The sequence below is a fragment of the Strix uralensis genome, chromosome 9, assembly GCF_047716275.1.
Source record: "Strix uralensis isolate ZFMK-TIS-50842 chromosome 9, bStrUra1, whole genome shotgun sequence".
Lineage (NCBI taxonomy): Eukaryota > Metazoa > Chordata > Aves > Strigiformes > Strigidae > Strix > Strix uralensis.
Window position 1 is genome coordinate 28,065,364 of NC_133980.1, and position 17,774 is coordinate 28,083,137.

General features: G+C 45.2%; 2 protein-coding genes and 1 non-coding gene across 5 annotated transcripts in view; 2 read left to right on the plus strand and 1 right to left on the minus strand.

The window, feature by feature from the left end:
• Positions 1 to 3,070: 3,070 nt before the first annotated feature.
• TRNAM-CAU (transfer RNA methionine (anticodon CAU)) lies at positions 3,071 to 3,142 on the minus strand. The gene has a single exon. It is a non-coding gene; the product is annotated as a tRNA-Met (tRNA).
• Positions 3,143 to 4,739: 1,597 nt separating this feature from the next.
• Positions 4,740 to 9,704, plus strand: NME9 (NME/NM23 family member 9). The gene is made up of 5 exons (XM_074878267.1): positions 4,740 to 4,785; positions 5,627 to 5,730; positions 6,869 to 6,940; positions 7,741 to 7,857; positions 9,010 to 9,704. Exons 1-5 carry the CDS (start codon positions 4,761 to 4,763, stop codon positions 9,013 to 9,015), a joined length of 324 nt encoding a protein of 107 aa, XP_074734368.1. The 5' UTR covers positions 4,740 to 4,760; the 3' UTR covers positions 9,016 to 9,704.
• A 119-nt stretch (positions 9,705 to 9,823) lies between these two features.
• Positions 9,824 to 17,774, plus strand: part of VPS8 (VPS8 subunit of CORVET complex) — an 86,198-nt gene continuing 78,247 nt past the window's right edge. For 2 of the 3 annotated variants that reach the window (XM_074877947.1, XM_074877948.1), the window contains exons 1-6: positions 9,860 to 10,086; positions 10,937 to 11,005; positions 12,761 to 12,891; positions 14,577 to 14,670; positions 15,441 to 15,473; positions 16,927 to 16,981. In XM_074877947.1, coding sequence (XP_074734048.1) covers positions 9,904 to 10,086; positions 10,937 to 11,005; positions 12,761 to 12,891; positions 14,577 to 14,670; positions 15,441 to 15,473; positions 16,927 to 16,981 — 565 coding nt within the window. In that variant the 5' untranslated portion in view covers positions 9,860 to 9,903. Of the gene's footprint in view, positions 10,087 to 10,936; positions 11,006 to 12,760; positions 12,892 to 14,576; positions 14,671 to 15,440; positions 15,474 to 16,926; positions 16,982 to 17,774 lie in introns of all 3 variants that reach the window. The other variant, XM_074877949.1, reaches the window with a different exon arrangement.

The window sequence follows — 17,774 nt, forward strand, 5'->3', positions numbered from 1 at the left end:
ACATCTTTTAAACTCATAGCAAGGGCAAAGGATGAAGTTCAGTCTTGGAGTATCCCAGATTCTGCTGGCAAAACCCTACTGTGAGGTTCTTGTGGTGGAAAAGCATTCCTGAAGGCAGGTGGGAAGCATGGTAAAACGGGGCAAGTCAAGTCTGTCCCCTAAAGTCAGTGCTATGGGGTGCAGAGGGAGGTTGCTATGGGGCTGCAGGTTGTGTTTCGGAGCTGTTACAAGCTGGCACAGGTTTGGCTGCTTTCATAGGTCAAAATGTATCTTGTGTTTCATGGGACAATTGTTCAAAGGACATTTAGAAGTGGGGAACTGGGGAAGCGGGGTTTCTCCTGAATGGTAAGTGTCACTGAACATTTCTGACCAGTTCGTGTATTTAGAAAGATCGCTGTAAAGGTGGAAAAGTTAGGAGGTACAAGAAAAATTTAAAGGCTGAGAAACCTATTTCACAATGTGTAGAGGAATTTTTCCCTGCTTAAACTTCACAAGTGACCTAATGATACTTTATAACTACCTGCATAGAGGGGAGAGGGTTTCTGCAAGCAGTTTAGTATGCAAAAACATTGAAAAACCCAAAGTAGGTTGTGAAGGCCTCCTTCAAATTTTGAAGCAAGTTCAGTCTTCACCAGAGAGAGATACTAATGGAGATTATGGGCTCTATAACCTTGTTTATTCACTGTTAAAACTGGGAAGCATGGAGTGAAAATGTGAACATTTGTATAAGACAGAGGATCACTTTATTAAGGTGAAAATAGTTGCTTGTCCAACTGTGTTCCTGTGGGATGGGGAAAATTACATCAACCAGACTTCACACCTTTTGGCAGCTAAGGGAAAGCTGGGTCTAGATGCACAAAAAATGTGATTGTTCACATCTGCAGATGAAAGCTGAATCTCGTGTAGGACATGATGTGTTGTGCTAGAAAAGTTCTGGTTATATTAGAGAAAAGCCAAGTCCTTTGCAACCTCAGGGCATCCAAATTAGCAAAACACTTTGAAGGGTTCAGGCATTACTTTGAGTCCATCAGTTGAACTCACAGCTGAGCTCATTATCACAAATTATTATCATAAGCTATTTGAACTCATTAACATTCTGTGAAACACTCTGAGGGTGGTCCTAGCACTAGTGAAAACTGGACTAATTAAATTTTTTAATTCTGCAGGCGTTCTCTGAAAAAATGAGGCTTGGGGTTGTGTGCTAAACAGGAGAACAGAGGGAGGTGTTTGAACAACTCCCCGTTCTCCAGGTGAGGTGGCATCCTGGAGAAACTGCATTGTGTGACCTCCAGTGACACCTCTGAAAGTCTGTAAGAGGCCATTTAATTTGCACTGCAGTTTACACTCTTGGAATCCTTGACTGCAATTTTAGCAGTCCTTTAATGCACGTTGGTGTTAATGATTGTAAAATAGCTGGCCTTATTGCATCTAAAATCTACTAAATGTAGTTAGGATTAATGATACCAACTGAGAAAGTTATGAGGAATCTTCATTGTTCAGGATGAACAAAACCAGTATTTCTTAAGAAGCGCTTTTTTTTTTTAACTTACTGTGTTTTTCTAGGTACACACTGAGGGTCAAGTCCTGTAATACAGGGAAGATGCTAAAGATAGAATCACAGAATCATTCAGGTTGGAAAAGACCCTTGGGACCATCGAGTCCAACCATCAGCCCAACTCTACAAAGTTCTCCCCTACCCCACATCCCCCAACAGCTCATCCAAACGACCCTTAAACACACCCAAGGATGGTGACTCCACCCCCTCCCTGGGCAGCCTATTCCACTCTCTGACCACTCCTGCTGTGAAAAATTTTTTCCTCATGTCCAGTCTGAACCTCCCCTGTTGCAGTTTAAAGCCGTTCCCTCTTGTTCTGTCACTAATTCCCTGTGAGCAGAGACCAGCACCAACCTCTCCACAACGTCCTTTCAGGGAGCTGTAGAGAGTGATGAGGTCTCCCCTCAGCCTTCTCCTCCTCACACTGAACAGTCCCAGCTCCTTCAATCTCTCCTCACAGGATTTATTCTCCAGGCCCTTCCCCAGCCTCGTTGCCCTCCTCTGCCCTCGCTCCAGCACCTCGAGATCTCTCTCGGATTGAGGTGCCCAAAACTGGACACAACACTCCAGGTGTGGCCTCACCAGTGCAGAGCACAGGGGGACTGTCACCTCCCTGCTTCTGCTGGTCACACTATTTCTAATCCAAGCCAGGATGCCGTTGGCTTTCTTGGCCACCTGGGCACAGTGCTGGCTCATGTTCAGCTGCTTGTCAGTGAGAACCCCCAGATCCTTCTCTCCCAGACAGCTCCAGCCACACCTCCCCCAAGCCTGTAGCCACGCAGGGGGTTGTTGTGGCCCAAGTGCAGGACCTGGCACTTGGCCTTGTTGAAGCTCATCCTGTTGACGTTGGCCACCGATCCAATCTATCCAAGTCTCTCTGTAGAGCCTCCCTGTCCTCATGCAGATCGACACTCCCGCTTAACTTGGTGTCATCTGCGAACTCACTGATGATACACTCTGTGTCCTTATCAAGATCATCAATAAAGATGTTGAACAGAAATGGTCCCAACACCGAGCCCTGAGGAACACCACTTGTAACCAGCCTCCAGCTGGATTTAGCTCCATTGACCACCACTCTCTGGGACCGTCCATCCAGCCAGTGCTTGGCCCAGCAGACCGTTCACTCATCCAGGCCATGGGCAGCCAGTTTTTCTGGGTATCATATGGGGAACTGTGTCGAATGCTTTTCGAAAATCCAGGTAGATAATATCCGCACCCTTTCCCTCGTCCAATAGTCGGGTCATTTTGTCATAGAAGGAGATCAGGTTTGTCAGGCAGGACCTGCCTTTCATAAACCCGTGCTGACTGGGCCTGATCCCCTGGTTGTCCATTATATGACTCGTAATGGCACTCGAGATGACCTGCTCCACGACCTTCCCTGGCACCGAGGTCAGACTGACAGCTCTATAGTTTCCTGGATCATCCTTTCTGCCTCTCTTGTAGATGGGTGTCCCATTTGCCACCCTCCAGTCCAATGGGACCTCCCCAGTTTGCCATGATGTAAGGTAAAACAACTAGCAGAGGATGGTTTCGATCCATCGACCTCTGGGTTATGGGCCCAGCACGCTTCCGCTGCGCCACTCTGCTGCTTATACTTCCCTTTCTAATAACAGTACTGGAAATGTGGGATAATATAGCACATGGCACAGTGTAGGGTATCCTTGACTGGGTAAGTCCCTGAGCAACCTGGTCTAACACTGAGCTTTGAGCCGGGAATTAGACGAAGAACTCCACAGATCCCTTCCAACCTAGATCTTTCTGTGCTCTCTGTTGTTCATTATGTTTTGGAAGTCTTCAGATAGCAGCCAGTAATTCAGGTAAGAACATGCTGGGTTCACACGCCACCCTGTAGTGCCCAGACATCATGAAATCTGTGTATTTACTAGTTTATTTTACTGAGACTGAAACATCTTAACCAAGAAGTATAGCTTGTGTGCAGGCAAGGGGAGAAACTGCCGGTGGAGAATCATCTGGCTTATAAGATGTGATGAGGACTGGGTATCAGATAGGTGAGAGGAAAAAAGGACATGTGCTGGAGACAAACTTGTTGAAGCAGTGCTCGGAGTGCTGCAGGTCAGCCCAGACCACCTCGCCATGCTGGCTCTGATGGGAGGGCCCTGCCGAGCCAGGACCTAGCGAGTGTCAGTGTGTGTGTGTGGCTCTCCTCCAAGTCTGTCCTGCTCGTGCTGTCATCTCGGCCTCCTGCAGAGGACCAGCCCTGTCAGTTATCCATCAGTGGCTTGTAACTGTTTTAGCTGCTAGCCTGTGTTAAAACATCATTACGCATCAGATTTCCATTTAAGTGAAAGCAAAGTGGCTCTTGTGTTTCTTCTATAGCATGAGTGCTGTGGTAGGGAGCTCAGGGTCCCTCATCCTCACTGCCTGCTGCTCTTCTTGGTACCTGCATACCTGCAGGTCTGTATGGTAAGCTGAGGGACATCTGGAGCCCTTCCCTGTTCTCAGATTTTGCTGCATGGCCCCACAAGGAGTTGTGTGGCCATAAAAGCAGGAGAGCCCCAGGAAAAACCTGAGGCTGTACAGCTATTTCACAGACCTTCCTTCTTGCACCATACATGACACAGCCTGGTGGGTTCAGCTAGGGCTCTGGTCAGTCAGCCAGAGGCCCTGATAAGATGCAGGGGGCCATGTCCCCACTTACCCCCCCAGAACAACTCTTATCTCTCTGCAAACTGAGCCTGGGGTCCCCAAGCAGCCAGTCTGTTCAAGTAGTTGCTGCCCCTAGATGGGAGGGCTTGCTCTTGGCTGGATGCTGCTACCCATTCCATCTGTCTTGTGAGACAACATGAGTCTCTAATCCAATAAGCTTTTTTACAGTGTTAGCTGGCTTGCTGATGGGTCTCTCAGAGCTGGTGTCAGGTGGTAGAAAGAGCATGTGTGAAAGGGAGAAGAAATGAGAGTTTGGGAGTGAGGATATCCAATTTCAGCTGTTTTTTCTCAGAGGTCTTCCACCCATGTTCTAGCACAGCTTGGCTCTGCTCAGCTGGTCAGAGGTGAGAGGATCACCGTCAAAAGAGTTTCCTGAGTGCTCAGGTAACACCTCTTCAGGCAGATGTGTCCATCTTAAGCGCAAGCATGAAGCGATATTTTCAGTAACCAGGTAGTACCTGATGATTTACTGTTGCTTTTACTGTGTTTTTAAATTTTCACACAGGTTAACATCAGTAGCCAGGAGCTTTGGGAAGAAATGCTGTGCCTCAAAGGACTCATTGGTAAGGGTTTGGTCAACATACTAGATTGCTTTTGTCCTGTGTTAACAGGACACCAGTACTGTTAGGAATCAGTTACTACTGATACGGATGTTCAGTCAGTCCCTCCATTCCTCTCGTCCTGAATGGAAGAAAGAAACATGTTAATGGCAGTGAGACTAGCTGGAGGTTGTAGTCTTCTTAATTTATGTGGGGCAGTTATCATGCAATCAAAGCAGTGCCGGTTCGGGAGCTTCTGGAGTCTCCAGTCCAGCCACCACGTGGAGCAGGGCTGTCCCCAGTGCGAGGAACAGCCCTGATTCCCAAGGGCGGAGGCTAGAGGGCTGTTGCATAAGCCTCATGTGCTCTACCTCTGTGCAGCAGTTTTCCCTAGAAAATCTGGTACCTCCAAGGTCCCAGCCATATCAGAGTTTCTTGTAAAGACTCCTCCATATCATATCACTGTTATTAGCTTGTTATTTTATAATGATTTCATCCTCTGATCTAGCATTTGAAACCTTGAAAGAGTATGATAGTTTCTACTATAGAATCAAATCCGTAGCCCTTCTAGTGCTCAACAGGGGTCCTGCCACACTCCAGACAGAACTATGGGAGCAACAGCTTGGGAAGTTCTGGTTGGACATGAGGCAAATCTCCTTCCCTAGGGTGTTGCTGCAGAGGTCACCAGAGGAGCAGACCTCAATCCTCAGAGGTTTTCAAGATTCTTCTTATTGCACTAGCACCCTTTTGCAGTCCCCTTCCAAATGATTGTGCTGCAAAGCGGAGAAGTGCACAAACCAACCTATTGGTCTATGTCTAAACTGACCCATTTTGACCTCATTCTGACTAATTTTCCTGCTTGCAGTTGTTGATGCGTTTCAAGCCTGGTGTGGTCCATGCAAAGCAGTAGTAGATCTTTTCCGAAAAATAAGGAATGAAGTTGGCAGTCATCTCCTGCATTTTGCTGTGGTAAGATCTAATTTGGCACTGCTTAAAACATCCAGTCCCCTGAAACTAGCAGGTAACTAAAGGCTGAAGTCACGTATCTTTCTATTCAGCCACGACGGTAACAGTCCAGGAGTTCCAGGTTGTGTGAATGAGCCTGCCAAATATAGACACTTGGTTACATCAATAAGAACTCATATCACTAAGAATTTTCAGGCTTCAACTGTTCTGTACGTTTCAGATGTCTGCTTAAGCAAGCAACGCTAGACAGAATCATTAATGTGTGTCCCTCTGATGTACAGGGAGAGTCTGAAGGAGCTGGGTTGGTTCACCCCTGAAGAAGACCAAGGGACAGATGTCTAGTTGGGGGATTAATAGAGAAGGCAGAGACAGGCTTTTCTCAGTGGTACACAGCAAAAGAATGACAGACAGCAGGATCAAGTTACAGCAGGGAAAAATTCAAGTAGAGAGAAGGGAAAAGAATTTAGTGTAGAAGTGGTTGGACAATGGGACACGTTCCCAGAGAGGCTGTGGAGCGGCGATTCTTGCGGATGCTAAAAACTAACGCAGCTTTGAGCAGCCTCCTATAACCCTGAGACTAGCCCAGAGCCCTGCAGAAGTCCCTCCCTACCTCAGTCCCGCTGTGATTCTGTGTTTAAATGCTGTTCCTGGCTGAAGGCCAGCTCTCCATTGCTGACAGAGCTGTGGGCAGTGAGGCTCCTCGTGGAGGCCCCTGCTCAGCACGCCTCGCAGCCTACTGGTGCTGCTGCTGCCACCACAGCTTCTCCTGTCACTTCCTAGAGACAAGAGACCTTGATTTCATTTTTGCAGGCTTTTTTTTCTCTGGGATTCACTCAGGCAAGCTGCTGTGAGGTAGATATCCCTGCCGCACAAGAGCTGCTGTTCCAAGCCCTGCGGGTGAGATCTGCCACACATCTGCCTGCTCCTCAGGTCCTTGATGCTGAGCTGGGAGTCGGTGGTGGCCCTGGCTCTGGCCAGTGTCCTTTTGGCCTGTCAGACTGGGACGTGGAGGTGTTTTGCTGTACATGGGGGATCAGTGCCAGCCAGCTGAGGATGTCTGAGTCCCGGCGGTTTCATGTGTGTTCCCCTGAAGCAGAAACAGTTTTCTAGAAACACCTGTTTTGTTTTACATTCCTTTTAGGCTGAAGTTGATTCCATTGATGGTCTGGAAGAATACAGAGGAAAATGCGAGCCTGTCTTTCTGCTTTATGCAGTGAGTGAAAATATTGTTGCAGTAGCTACATAGCAATAAATATCATTTGCCAGTGGGAACAACTGTCCTTTTTGAGAGATAATCTTTCTCTTTCATGTGCGACAGCACAATTTTATTTGCTCTGTATCTGACGGTATCTACTGGTCATCAAGTGCTGCATGCATAAGAATATACAGCTGGAGTTTAAATTTAAATATCTTCTGCTTTGCTACCAAGAAACAGAACAATGTAATTTTGTTTTGTTAATTTAAAAAAAAAAAAAAAAGAGATTAAGGTGTGAATGAAGTAAAACAGATTAAATTGCACAGGTAGGTGAAAATGATTTTTTTTTTTTTTTTACCTGGGAGGAGGCCCATGTAGCCTGTGATAGATGACCATGTTTTGTGGCCCTTTCCCCCTGAAGCCATGAAAATCCCTATCATTCATGCCCAGGGATCCCTGTGGTTTATTGCAAGATGTATGTGTCCACAGGGCCTTGTGGCTGGCCGAGTCCAGTGAGCAGTGTTCATGCCATGTTAGCATGTGGATGTGTGCTGCCCTGAGGGTTCTTAAGGTTCAGCCTCCTGCTACTGCAGGACCTCACTCCTCTCCACAAGCTGCTTTGGTCTATCCTAAGACTGATCAGGAATGACCAAGAAGATTGTTCCAGTTTCCCTCTTGTTCTGGAGCCAGAGCAGCTCTGTCGGGGAGGAGGGCGTGGTACACAATATCTTATGTCATGTGCTGCTGTGGTAATATCCAGAGTCCAGAGGGCACCACTTGAGCACTTACTGACTGATTTTGCTTTTCACACCTTTCAGGAAGGAGAATTAGTAGCTGTTGTAAGAGGAGCGAATGCACCAGTGCTGCAGAAGACCATCCTGGAACAGCTGGCACTGGAAAGGATGGTTTTAGAACATGGAGGACAGCGTGTGGTGGTAATCAGTCACTAAATCCTTAAATACCTGTAGATGTGCATGCCAGAGGAAAGGTTCAGCTCCCCAGTGCTGGCAGAGTTACTTCCTCACAAAAATCCTGTCCTGACTGAAATCTGGTTAGCGTGTTGCTTGAGTGCCCACAAGCCTGGGGGCCCTACCTAGATGGAGGAAGCTGGAAAGGGTGATTGTGTTTTTCAAAACCTCTCACTGCTGAGCTGAGCTGAGCCTGGCCCTCAGGACAGAAGTGGGGCTGGTTCTTGCACAGATGGAGGTAGAAAGTGGGGACCTGCCTGGCAGGTACTCACCTAGAGGGTAAGAGGACACTCGGGATGTTTCTTGCTCATCCACATGCATTTGCTGCTAAGGTACAAGACAGAGCCTTCTCCAAAGAGGAGGGAAACATGGCTGCTCTTCCAGAAGAACAACAGGAAGGCCCAATAGGTAAGGTAGGCACAGCTGTAGGATGCTCTTTGTGCTCTTAGTATATGCCTTTGCCAAAGCTGGAAACTAAATGATGATTCAGCTGCTCCTTGGACCCCAGAGGGGCTGTTCCTCCAAATGGGCACAATGTGGGCTCTTCCCCCAGTCTCTGACAGATCAGTACAGCATAGTGTCACCTCAAACAGTGTATGTAGACACAAAAACAGGCCAGGTAGCTTGGGTGTCTGATGTCATCAAGCCGGTAAGTATATTTACATGTTTTATTTTACATTTGTCAGTACTGACCCCTCTCCTTGCCTGGTGAGGGCTCTTGGACATCCCACATGTCTTGCTTCTGTCTTGAATAACTGAAATACTGAACTTGCTGCAGATGCTGTTCAACTTTTCCAGGTGTTTTTTAAAAGAAAACACAAAAGCTTGGGCACCAAATCTTGTTACACCAGCTCTTGCCTTGTCTAAAATTAGCCACATATTTTGTCTCTCACCTGGTTTCTAACCTACAGTGACACTTTTTCTTGGCTTTGCTGGGACGCAGCTGCAGACTGGTGCTGTGCACACCAAATCCTGTGTTGCAAAATGCTGGGAATTGTCACAAAACCCACTTGGCTTTAGCTGAGGCACCATGGGTCTGGAAGGGCTGCAGTGCATGTTGATGTCTATCTCTCACTTCTTTACCTATTACTAATTTTTTCCCTTTTCCTTTCCTTGGAGGCTTAATGCACCCATCAGTCCCAGGCCTGGTTTCCCAGCCATCGTCGTGGAGCAGATGTGGGATTTCCCATTAAATAAAAGGATTTTGTGCGGCAGCAGCGTCACCAAAATGGGATAAAAGAACTTATTGACACCAATGTGATGTAGATAAGCAGTTACTCCTTTATTAATGGCCAGGTGTGTAGGGGAGTTCTCACCAACAACGCACACCTAACTTGTGTAGCATGCTGATTATAGAGGATACAGTCATACATATTAATGAAGTTCTTATTCATAAAAATGTTCTTATTCCCACACCTTTCTGGTCATGCGCACTTGAGTCCTGAAACGAGTCGGGGGGCTGCTTTTACAACCACCATGACTACTGACCTAAACCACCCTGCAATGCCCTTGACCCAAGGATTTTGGCTCACATTTTGATTTTAACATGTTTTGAGGCCCTTTCACAATGCAATTTTTAGAACACCTGGTCCACTGGGCAATAAATTGTCCTTACCCAACAGTCTAACAATGGTACCTCGTTATGAGTCTTATTCTTTGAATAGAAATCTGGTTAATGATTATTACTCGTCTACGTGGCCTTAGCCTGGGACTTAAAAAGGACTTTGCAGCAGCATAACTGGTTGTATAGTTGCTCTAAATCATTCCTTATTTAAATCCAAATCATCAAAAATCATTAAAATCAGCTCAAATTAATAACGAACCCGTAACAGCAGAGCCGGCTCTGTCCCTCCGCTCCCAGCGCGGAGCGCCGCGGCCCCTTAAGGCCGGCAGTGGGGCGGGCGGCCGGGCGGGGCTGCGCCTGCGCAGGGCGGGGGCGTCGCCGGCCGCGGGTTCGAGTCCCGGCGGTGCCGGCCTGGTGTGGTGGCTGCCGCGGCGCCCCGCAGCCCGGCCATGGAGGCGGCGCCGGAGCAGGGCCCCTGCCCCGCGGCGGCGGAGGCCGAGCCGTGCCCGGAGCCGCCCGCGCACCGGCTGAGCGTGGCGGAGCTCGACCGCGAGCTGGACTCCCGCAGCGAGCTGGTGCGTCGTGGGCCTCGGCGCGGCCCCCTGCTCGCCGCCGGAGCCTCCCTCCCCCGGGTGAGGCGGCCCAAGGGCGGCGGGGAGGCGGGCGCGGCCGGGCCGTTCCCCTCAGCGCCGTTGGCGGGCGGCCGTGAGGGGGGGTCGGCGGGAGCCCGCCGCTGCCCAGCCCCGGCGGTCGGGGGGGGTTGTCCCGCCGGTGCGCTGCCTCACCCTGAAAGCTGATTTTGAGGGTAACCTGCACCGTGTTTAATCCTTCCCCAGAGCTCCCGCGGACGCAGTTGTGGCCGGTGGGCGCAGTGCAGGTGTCGGGGACGCTTGTGCTACACGGCTGTCGAGCGGGCAAAATAATCCTGCGTCCTAGGAAGGCGCCGTGTCAGGCCTTAGTCGCGGTGTCAGCCGGTTTTAGGTCTGTGGGAAGGGACAGGAGGAGTGTGGGGGCAGAGAGGCCGCGGTTACGTCGGCGAGTAGGGCACAAGTGCTGGGGTAGCCTTCCTGCTGTAGCAAAGCTTGGTTTTGAGTACTGCAAGTCTCGGATAAAAGTATCTTTATTTTTAAGAAAATTATGTTTTTCCCCATTAGTAAACAGTCAGAAAAAAAATCTGATGTATTGATGTCTATGTATTAGAAAGGCAGTGTGACATTGGTAGCAATCTTTAGAAATAATTGAAAAAAAGTATTTGAAACTTCAGATCTGAGCACAGGTCAGAGAACTGTTGTATATATTTGTTACTAAATATTTCTTGCTTTATCTTGCAATGCATTTTGAGTAAGAGAAATTGTAGTGCCTTTCTGGGCAGAGGTGTGTTGGAAAGAGTGCATGCATAGCTGCTTTTTTTTCTTTAGTTGGAAAAAAGTTTAGAAGGTTGGGTAGGCAACCTAAACTCCATCTCTGCTTTCTGATGCACAGATCGATGACAAAGAATTTGACATTCCTCAAGTTGATACTCCTCCAACACTGGAGAGCATCTTAAATGAGGTGAGTGGTCCATCAAACATGCAGCCAGCTCCAATACAGGGAGGAGCTGAGATGAAGCAGCACATACTCCTTTGGTTCTTCTCATATTGTGTTTTTCCTGGGAAATAAAGTTGTATAACTTCATAATTTCCTGAGGCTGATAGCTGACAAAGCACATGCTCGGTTGAGTAATTGCTGTACGGTGTGTAATATGGAATTTTGTTTTTTCAATCAAAATATCCATGGCTGTAACAAAGAATTTCCATCAGGTTTAAGCATGTTCACCTGTGGTTTTGGACAGTCACCTGAAGGCTGTACAGTCCATTAAAAGCATTAAAGGTCAGGGTTACCAAACAACTTTTTTTTTTAAAGCTGAAAATAAAGGCGGAGAATTCTGGGTAGTTCTTAAGCTGTGGGAGGAGGTGAAAACTAGGTTCTTCACAGTTCCATTTATATTGTACATGTATTTAGCCCTCTGGCAGGACTCATGAACTGTCTTAACATCTGACATTGCCTGTAGTACCTTGCAGGGGAGAACTGACTTTATCTTGCTTATATCCAATTCAGTGCATTTTTTATAACAGCCACGTGAGTGCATGATTCTTAGAAAGGAAAAGAAGGGCATGGAAGTAAAGATAAACTACAAGAAAACAAGCTTTTTAACAAACTGAGGAAATTGGTGGTTGGACTTCCTAGGAAGCCAGTATAAAAGGAAAAGGACCCTGAGAGAGGTGACAGTTCTTCTAAAAAGCTGTGTTAAAGATGCAGATGTGAGGTGTCCCAAACACATACAGTCTAGGAACAAGAGGAGTATCAGAAGGGGTAGTGTACAGAGATATGTCCTGTTTCTGCTGGGGCCTTGGGTGATGAAGGCAGAGGGAATTTACTGTATTTGGGTGATACCAGACTGTAAGGAGATGCAGTCACATCCATGTCAGAGGAGTAGAGTCCAAGTCTTAAACTTGAGAGGTAATCATGAAGAAAGTGTAGTGCAGGACAGACAAATACAAAGTCTTCCTCTAGTGCCATTTATCTCAGTACATACGGAATGGGAATGACTGGCAAAGCATCTCCTGAAAAGGATTTTAGTGGAAAACAACCTGACTGAGCCAAAAAGTTATGCAGCTGCACTGGAAAAAGAGACGCTTCGTGGGCACAGGACTGCCAGCTGTAAGACAAATGAGGAGCACCCGCTCTATTCTCTGCATGTTTAGTACTGTGTTTGCTCTCTCTGGCTCTGTGCTTTGAGAACAACATGAACTGTACTGAATTTGTAAGACATCAGGGCTGTTTAAAAAATAATATTAAAAAAAACTTCATGCTAAACCTGAGAGAGGAGAGAGAGATCACCAGCAGAAGAGCAGAGAAGAGCAAAACCAACCCTCGCAACGGCCCAGGGGGATTGCTAGACTCTTAGCCACTACTTGGTGAAGTGCTGGAGTAGATGATAATAATTCTAGGCCTTCTCTCAGCAATTGGAGACTTTTGAGAAAGAGCTTAGTTTAATGCCTGTTAAAGTTTTGATGGAGTAGATAATAATCTGTGGAACAAAGATTGGTTGAATAACTTTCTCTCCAGCACACTTCTGTGGTTATTGTGAATTCTAGAAACTGGTTCTTTCAGAAAATGTGTCTAGTACAATAATACATATTTCTGTTTTTTACATGTGAGACTATCTTGTCCTCTGCTTCTTGATTTTTCTGCTTAATTGATGCTGTTTTGCTAATGTTTTGGTTAGGGAACGTTTAGTAAGCTGTGGTGATTCTCTTCCTTCAGACTGATGATGAAGAAGAGTCTTTCGTTTTGGAGGATCCCTTTCTCTTGAACATTGATAACACGGATACACATTCCTACGACACATCTTCTGTAGCGAGCTCTGACAGTGGGGACCGGACACACCTGAAAAGGTACTGCAGGACTCAATACCCTGGGAGGTTAATTGATTTTTTTTTTTTTTTTAAGGAGCACTACTTGTATCCATTAAAAACAAATTCTCCTATTTCGAGTGGGTAGAAGGACAATCCAAAGCTAAGAACAGTTGAAACTTCCTAAGGCAACTTCCTCTGCCCCCTCCCCAAGGTTTGCTGTGAGCGTGTGATTTGTCCATTACTTGGGTAGGAACCCTTTAACTGCATGTGTGGATTTTGTCTCCTGCTGCTGAAGTCCCAGGGGAATGCTGCAGGGACTCCGCTGCAGCTGCTTTTGACAGAACAGTGTTATTCCTGCAAGATCAAGTAGGCAAAGATGGGATTTGGTTTTGTGCTGAGGGTTAGCCTGTTTGAGCAATAAATGCGTTTTATGGGAGATGGAGTATTTACATTTCTCTGAATTCCAGTGGAATCTTTAAAACACTGAACCTTGATGATTTTAAAGAAAATCTTTCAAAGATGTGTCTGATGACATCAGAGTCTGCAAGCAGCTGGTGGTTATTTTTAAAAGGCAAGTGAACTGCTGTCACTCCTGTAAATGGAGTGCTAATTTTGACATCTAAAAGCAGACTGGAATGTGGTAATTAGCTATAATACTGGTGACTTGTCTCGTTAATTACTCAAATGATGGTCTGATCCTGCATCCTGAGCCACTCCCCTGGCTGCCTTATATGCCATAAGAAGTTGTGATTGTTACACGAGTAGTTGCATAGGACAGAAGCACAGAAGTGTGGTGGTTTATGGTGGTGTAACGACTCGCTGTCCCTTCTTTTTTTCAAATCAGGTGGTTTGTATTGAGGGAAATGTTACCTGGAGTGGCTTCATGTTTTCCAGTACAGAGTGGGCAGAAAAACCTGGGAGTGTTACTGTCATCTTTGGATGAAGCTAGTTGCCATGTTTATGGGTCCTTACCCATAATATAAGCTATTAACAATGTGTTTCTTCAGCCTTTATATGAGCTACTTATTTGTGCGCTGCTGTAGAGATAAAAACCAAATGTTTCCCAGTTAGTTTTGGAAATTTGGCTTCCTGGTGGTGTGTGCTTGGCAACAAAATTGCAACTTGCCTGGGGCTTTTCCCTCTACTCTGTTTGCTACAGTATACCAGTGCTCTTTAGAAATAACTGTCCCCTGTACAGTAGTTACTTTTTAAAGACATTTTCTCCATGAACAGAAACACTTAACCTTTCATATCAGATCAGCTGTCTTTTGATTGCTATTCTTTAAGCATATATCCAGTTTTCCTAGGGGTCTGTATTCTCTTAATGAGCCTTTTCCAATTGTGTATTTTCCTTAAGATATTCACCTTTTTAAGGCTGAAACTCACTGGAAGATTAATTAAAGAGAAAAAGTGTTGCTTTCAGGCTTTATTAATAAATTTAAAGGTTTGCAGATACGTGCTTGAAACTGAACATTTGTTTGAAGAACTTTTTTTTTTTCCCTGGGAGATGAGTTAAAAACACATTTTATGCAGGCACAGTGGTGCGTATCAGGCTTTGCCAGTAATCTTGTACCTGTTTCATTCTGTGCGTGTAGGCGCCAAGAATAAGAATGGAAACGGTGATGCGTGCATGCAGAATTTACCTGCTGGTTTGGCTGTGGGTTATGCAAGTTCCAAACTTTTATTCTGCTCTAATGCATTTCATGTATTTCTTATTTCCTTAGGAAGAAAAAGCTCCCTGATTCTCTCTCGCTCCATGGATCAGTTATACGGCTCTCGCTTCTGAAAGGAATTTCTGCCCAAATAGTATCTGCAGCAGTAGGTGGTTTTTGTTCTCCTGGTCACATCCATTAAGAAAAATTTGAACCTATTATGGTGTGAAGGGGTTTGTGTGTGATCTCCTCCCTCCCCACACTATTAGTTCTGGATAATGCTAACATGTTTGGTACATAAACTACTAACTAGTAGTCCCTAGCCAGCAGTGAATCAGGTATTAGGTGACTTATTGCAGCAGCAAGATGCTAGGTCCTCCTTAACACTGATTTGTGTTGCTGGGTGTCATAAAACCTGGTGGGAAATGTTAATATAAAATTGTGCTATTGTTCTGCTTTTGTGAAAAGTGTGTGATTTCTGAAGTGTGCGAGGTAGGCTCGCGAGGGTGACTCGTCTGTGAGTGTTTCGTGCTGGCTGTGTGGCCAGGGCCTGACTGTTAGCGTGCTGCTGCTGGCTGTTGCTTGGGAAGCTAGTAAGGTGTGCTTGGAGGGGAGAGGGAGGGAGGTTTGCAAGCAGTGTCTGTGCCGTGTACACAGAGAATACTGAAAACTGTTGTTAAGATTAGACTGTTTTGAGAAGAACATGGTAATTTTCGTAAGGAATTACAGGGTATTCTGCTTCCTCTCCATTTCTGTGCACTTCCTCATCCCTTCTGGGTATTTCTAGCCAGTGGTTCCCTCAGCATTCTCTGCCCTGGTGGGGCTATTAAAATGCAACTTGTGTTGATTTGTCTGCATGTTGTAGCTCTAATTATTAGAGACATGTACAGAGCTGGGAATTCTGTCTCTTACTTATGATTTGTCCTGTTTTTCTAGGACAAAGTGGATGCTGGCTTGCCCACTGCAATTGTAAGTACCCCAACAATTTTCAAGTACTGTACAGTTAGTTTTCATGTAACTTTGTTAAAGCGGTAATTTAAGACAGCTGATAAATGCATCTTTCATCTTAGCCTTACTAAGAATTTTCAAATCTGAGGGCTGGGAGAAGCAGCATGAAAGATCTGGTTCCTGGAGGCAGAGTTCAACCTTTAACTGCCCAGCTGCCCCTCTGCTGGTCAAATCCCACACTCTCCTTTTTCATGTCATCACACAGGGCTTGTTAGTTGAGCACGTAACCTTCCCCCTGTAGGTGTTTATCTGTTGAACACATGGAATTTCTCTAGGTGCTGCTTCTTTGCCAGTTACTCCTTTGACTCCTAACAATTTTTTTTTTAAAGAAACTTAAACTGAAGTGCTCGTAAAGTGATGGGTTCAGAATCTCTATGGCTCTGATGTAACTGAAATATGACCTTAAAATATAAAATTTCACTAAAAGTCTGTCTGAAAGATACTCCTGCTTAGCAATTTGCATTAAATTTCTCGAAGTCAAGCATGCTAATTAAATTACATCAGAAGTGAAGCTGCCTATAGTTAAAGGAGAAGAGAAACATTTTAAGGAAATACAGCGAAGATTTGTTCTCCGCTTGTGAAATGAGTTTTAATGTTTTTCAAAGAAACTAAAGATGTGCTTGGTTGCTTTGACTGTAGTGGCAGCAATCCATAAGAAGTTATGCTTTGTGTTTAAAAAAAAAAAAAGGAAGAAAACCTAGTTACATCTAAGGCAAAAGGTTGCACAGCAGGATTGGAAGCATGCTGTGACTGATGTGCACACAGGATAAAAACCTGTACTTACATCCTCCAGACATTAAAGCACTTAATTTTTTAAATCTGACTTACACTTGTTAAGAAATAAAAAGTAGAACAACATTAATATATCTACAGCATTATGTGATTTCTACTAAGTTTTATTTAATTGGATGCAGGTTGCAAGTGCAATAGAATCTTGGAGCTGTGTTTAATTCCCCATGCAAGGAAGTTGGAGTCTCTGGGCTTACTGGGGACTATCTCTTCAGGGGACCAGTGCTGCCCAGGGTTGTAGAGGAGTTCAGATGAGGATGTAGCAGCTGAGTGAGAAAAAAATCCTCTGAGTATTTATACTCAGCTACTACACCAAAAGAATGAGGCTGACTTTACAGAGAAGAAATTTCACTCCGAGTACCACTCTTGAGCATTTGAATTTCAAACAGCAGAGGAAAAGGCAGCCCTCTGAACTTGAGAAAATCTGTGTGATGGTCATTCAGGTGTAATACTTTTCTAGCTTTCACACAGGAACTGCTTGTCACTTATAAATTAGAAAATGATTATATCTATAACCTTTTAAATCTTCTCCTTTTGACAAACTTCGCATGAGCGAAGTGAGAGTTTAAGTGGTGGATTTGTGACTGACGTTTCTACTTTCAATCTTTCTGCATGACTGTTTCAGGCAGCATCAAATCTGATAGCAGTGGGGACTTCCCATGGGTTAGCACTGATATTTGGTAAGTTAAAAATAAAGTTTTGAGTTATTTGCATTTTAATGATCCTAAAAAAACCCCAAACACAAGCAAAAAAAACCAGCCTGGATTAGAATTGCAGGGTGGATTTCTTCTAATATGTTCATTTTGTGCTAAATGTTATTTTCTTTCAGGAAAGAAATAAAGCACAAATAATATTTTAGTTGTTCTTATTCACGTATTTCTTCTTCTTTGTTGAAGATTGGCACACTGATATTAAGAAATTTAGCTCTGTGGCAGTTGTCTAAAGAGCCTTTTCTGGGTTTTCATATAAATTACTCTGTTTTCATGTGGAAGAAACCAGAACCAGTATACAACCATCATCTCGTACAGTATTAATCTTCTTCTCCCCTATGACATAATAGCTGCCAGGATTAGGGAAATTAAAATGTGTTCTTTGGGAAGTGGAATTTCTGACCCATGGCTACCTGCAGGCTTGCATCATAGGTTTCTCCTTCCCTGACCTTCCTCTGCACCAGTCACTTCTCTGTCCCTTCATTCTGTTATTCTTTCCTTCCTCTTATCACCAAACTTTCTTAAAAAAGTTTCTGAGTTTGTGCCTCTGTTTATCCAGCTTACCAACCGGGTGAGAACAGCTCTTGAATTGCTCCCATACGCATTGAGTTTTTGCACCTTTTGTCTATGCAGCACCAAATTCATAACAGTTTCAGAAATTTCATTATCTGTTTTTCTTTCAAAATTGGCTGAAATTATTCAAGAGACCAAAAGTTATGGGGGACAGGGTACAACAGAAGGATGGGAGAGACTGTGACAGTGT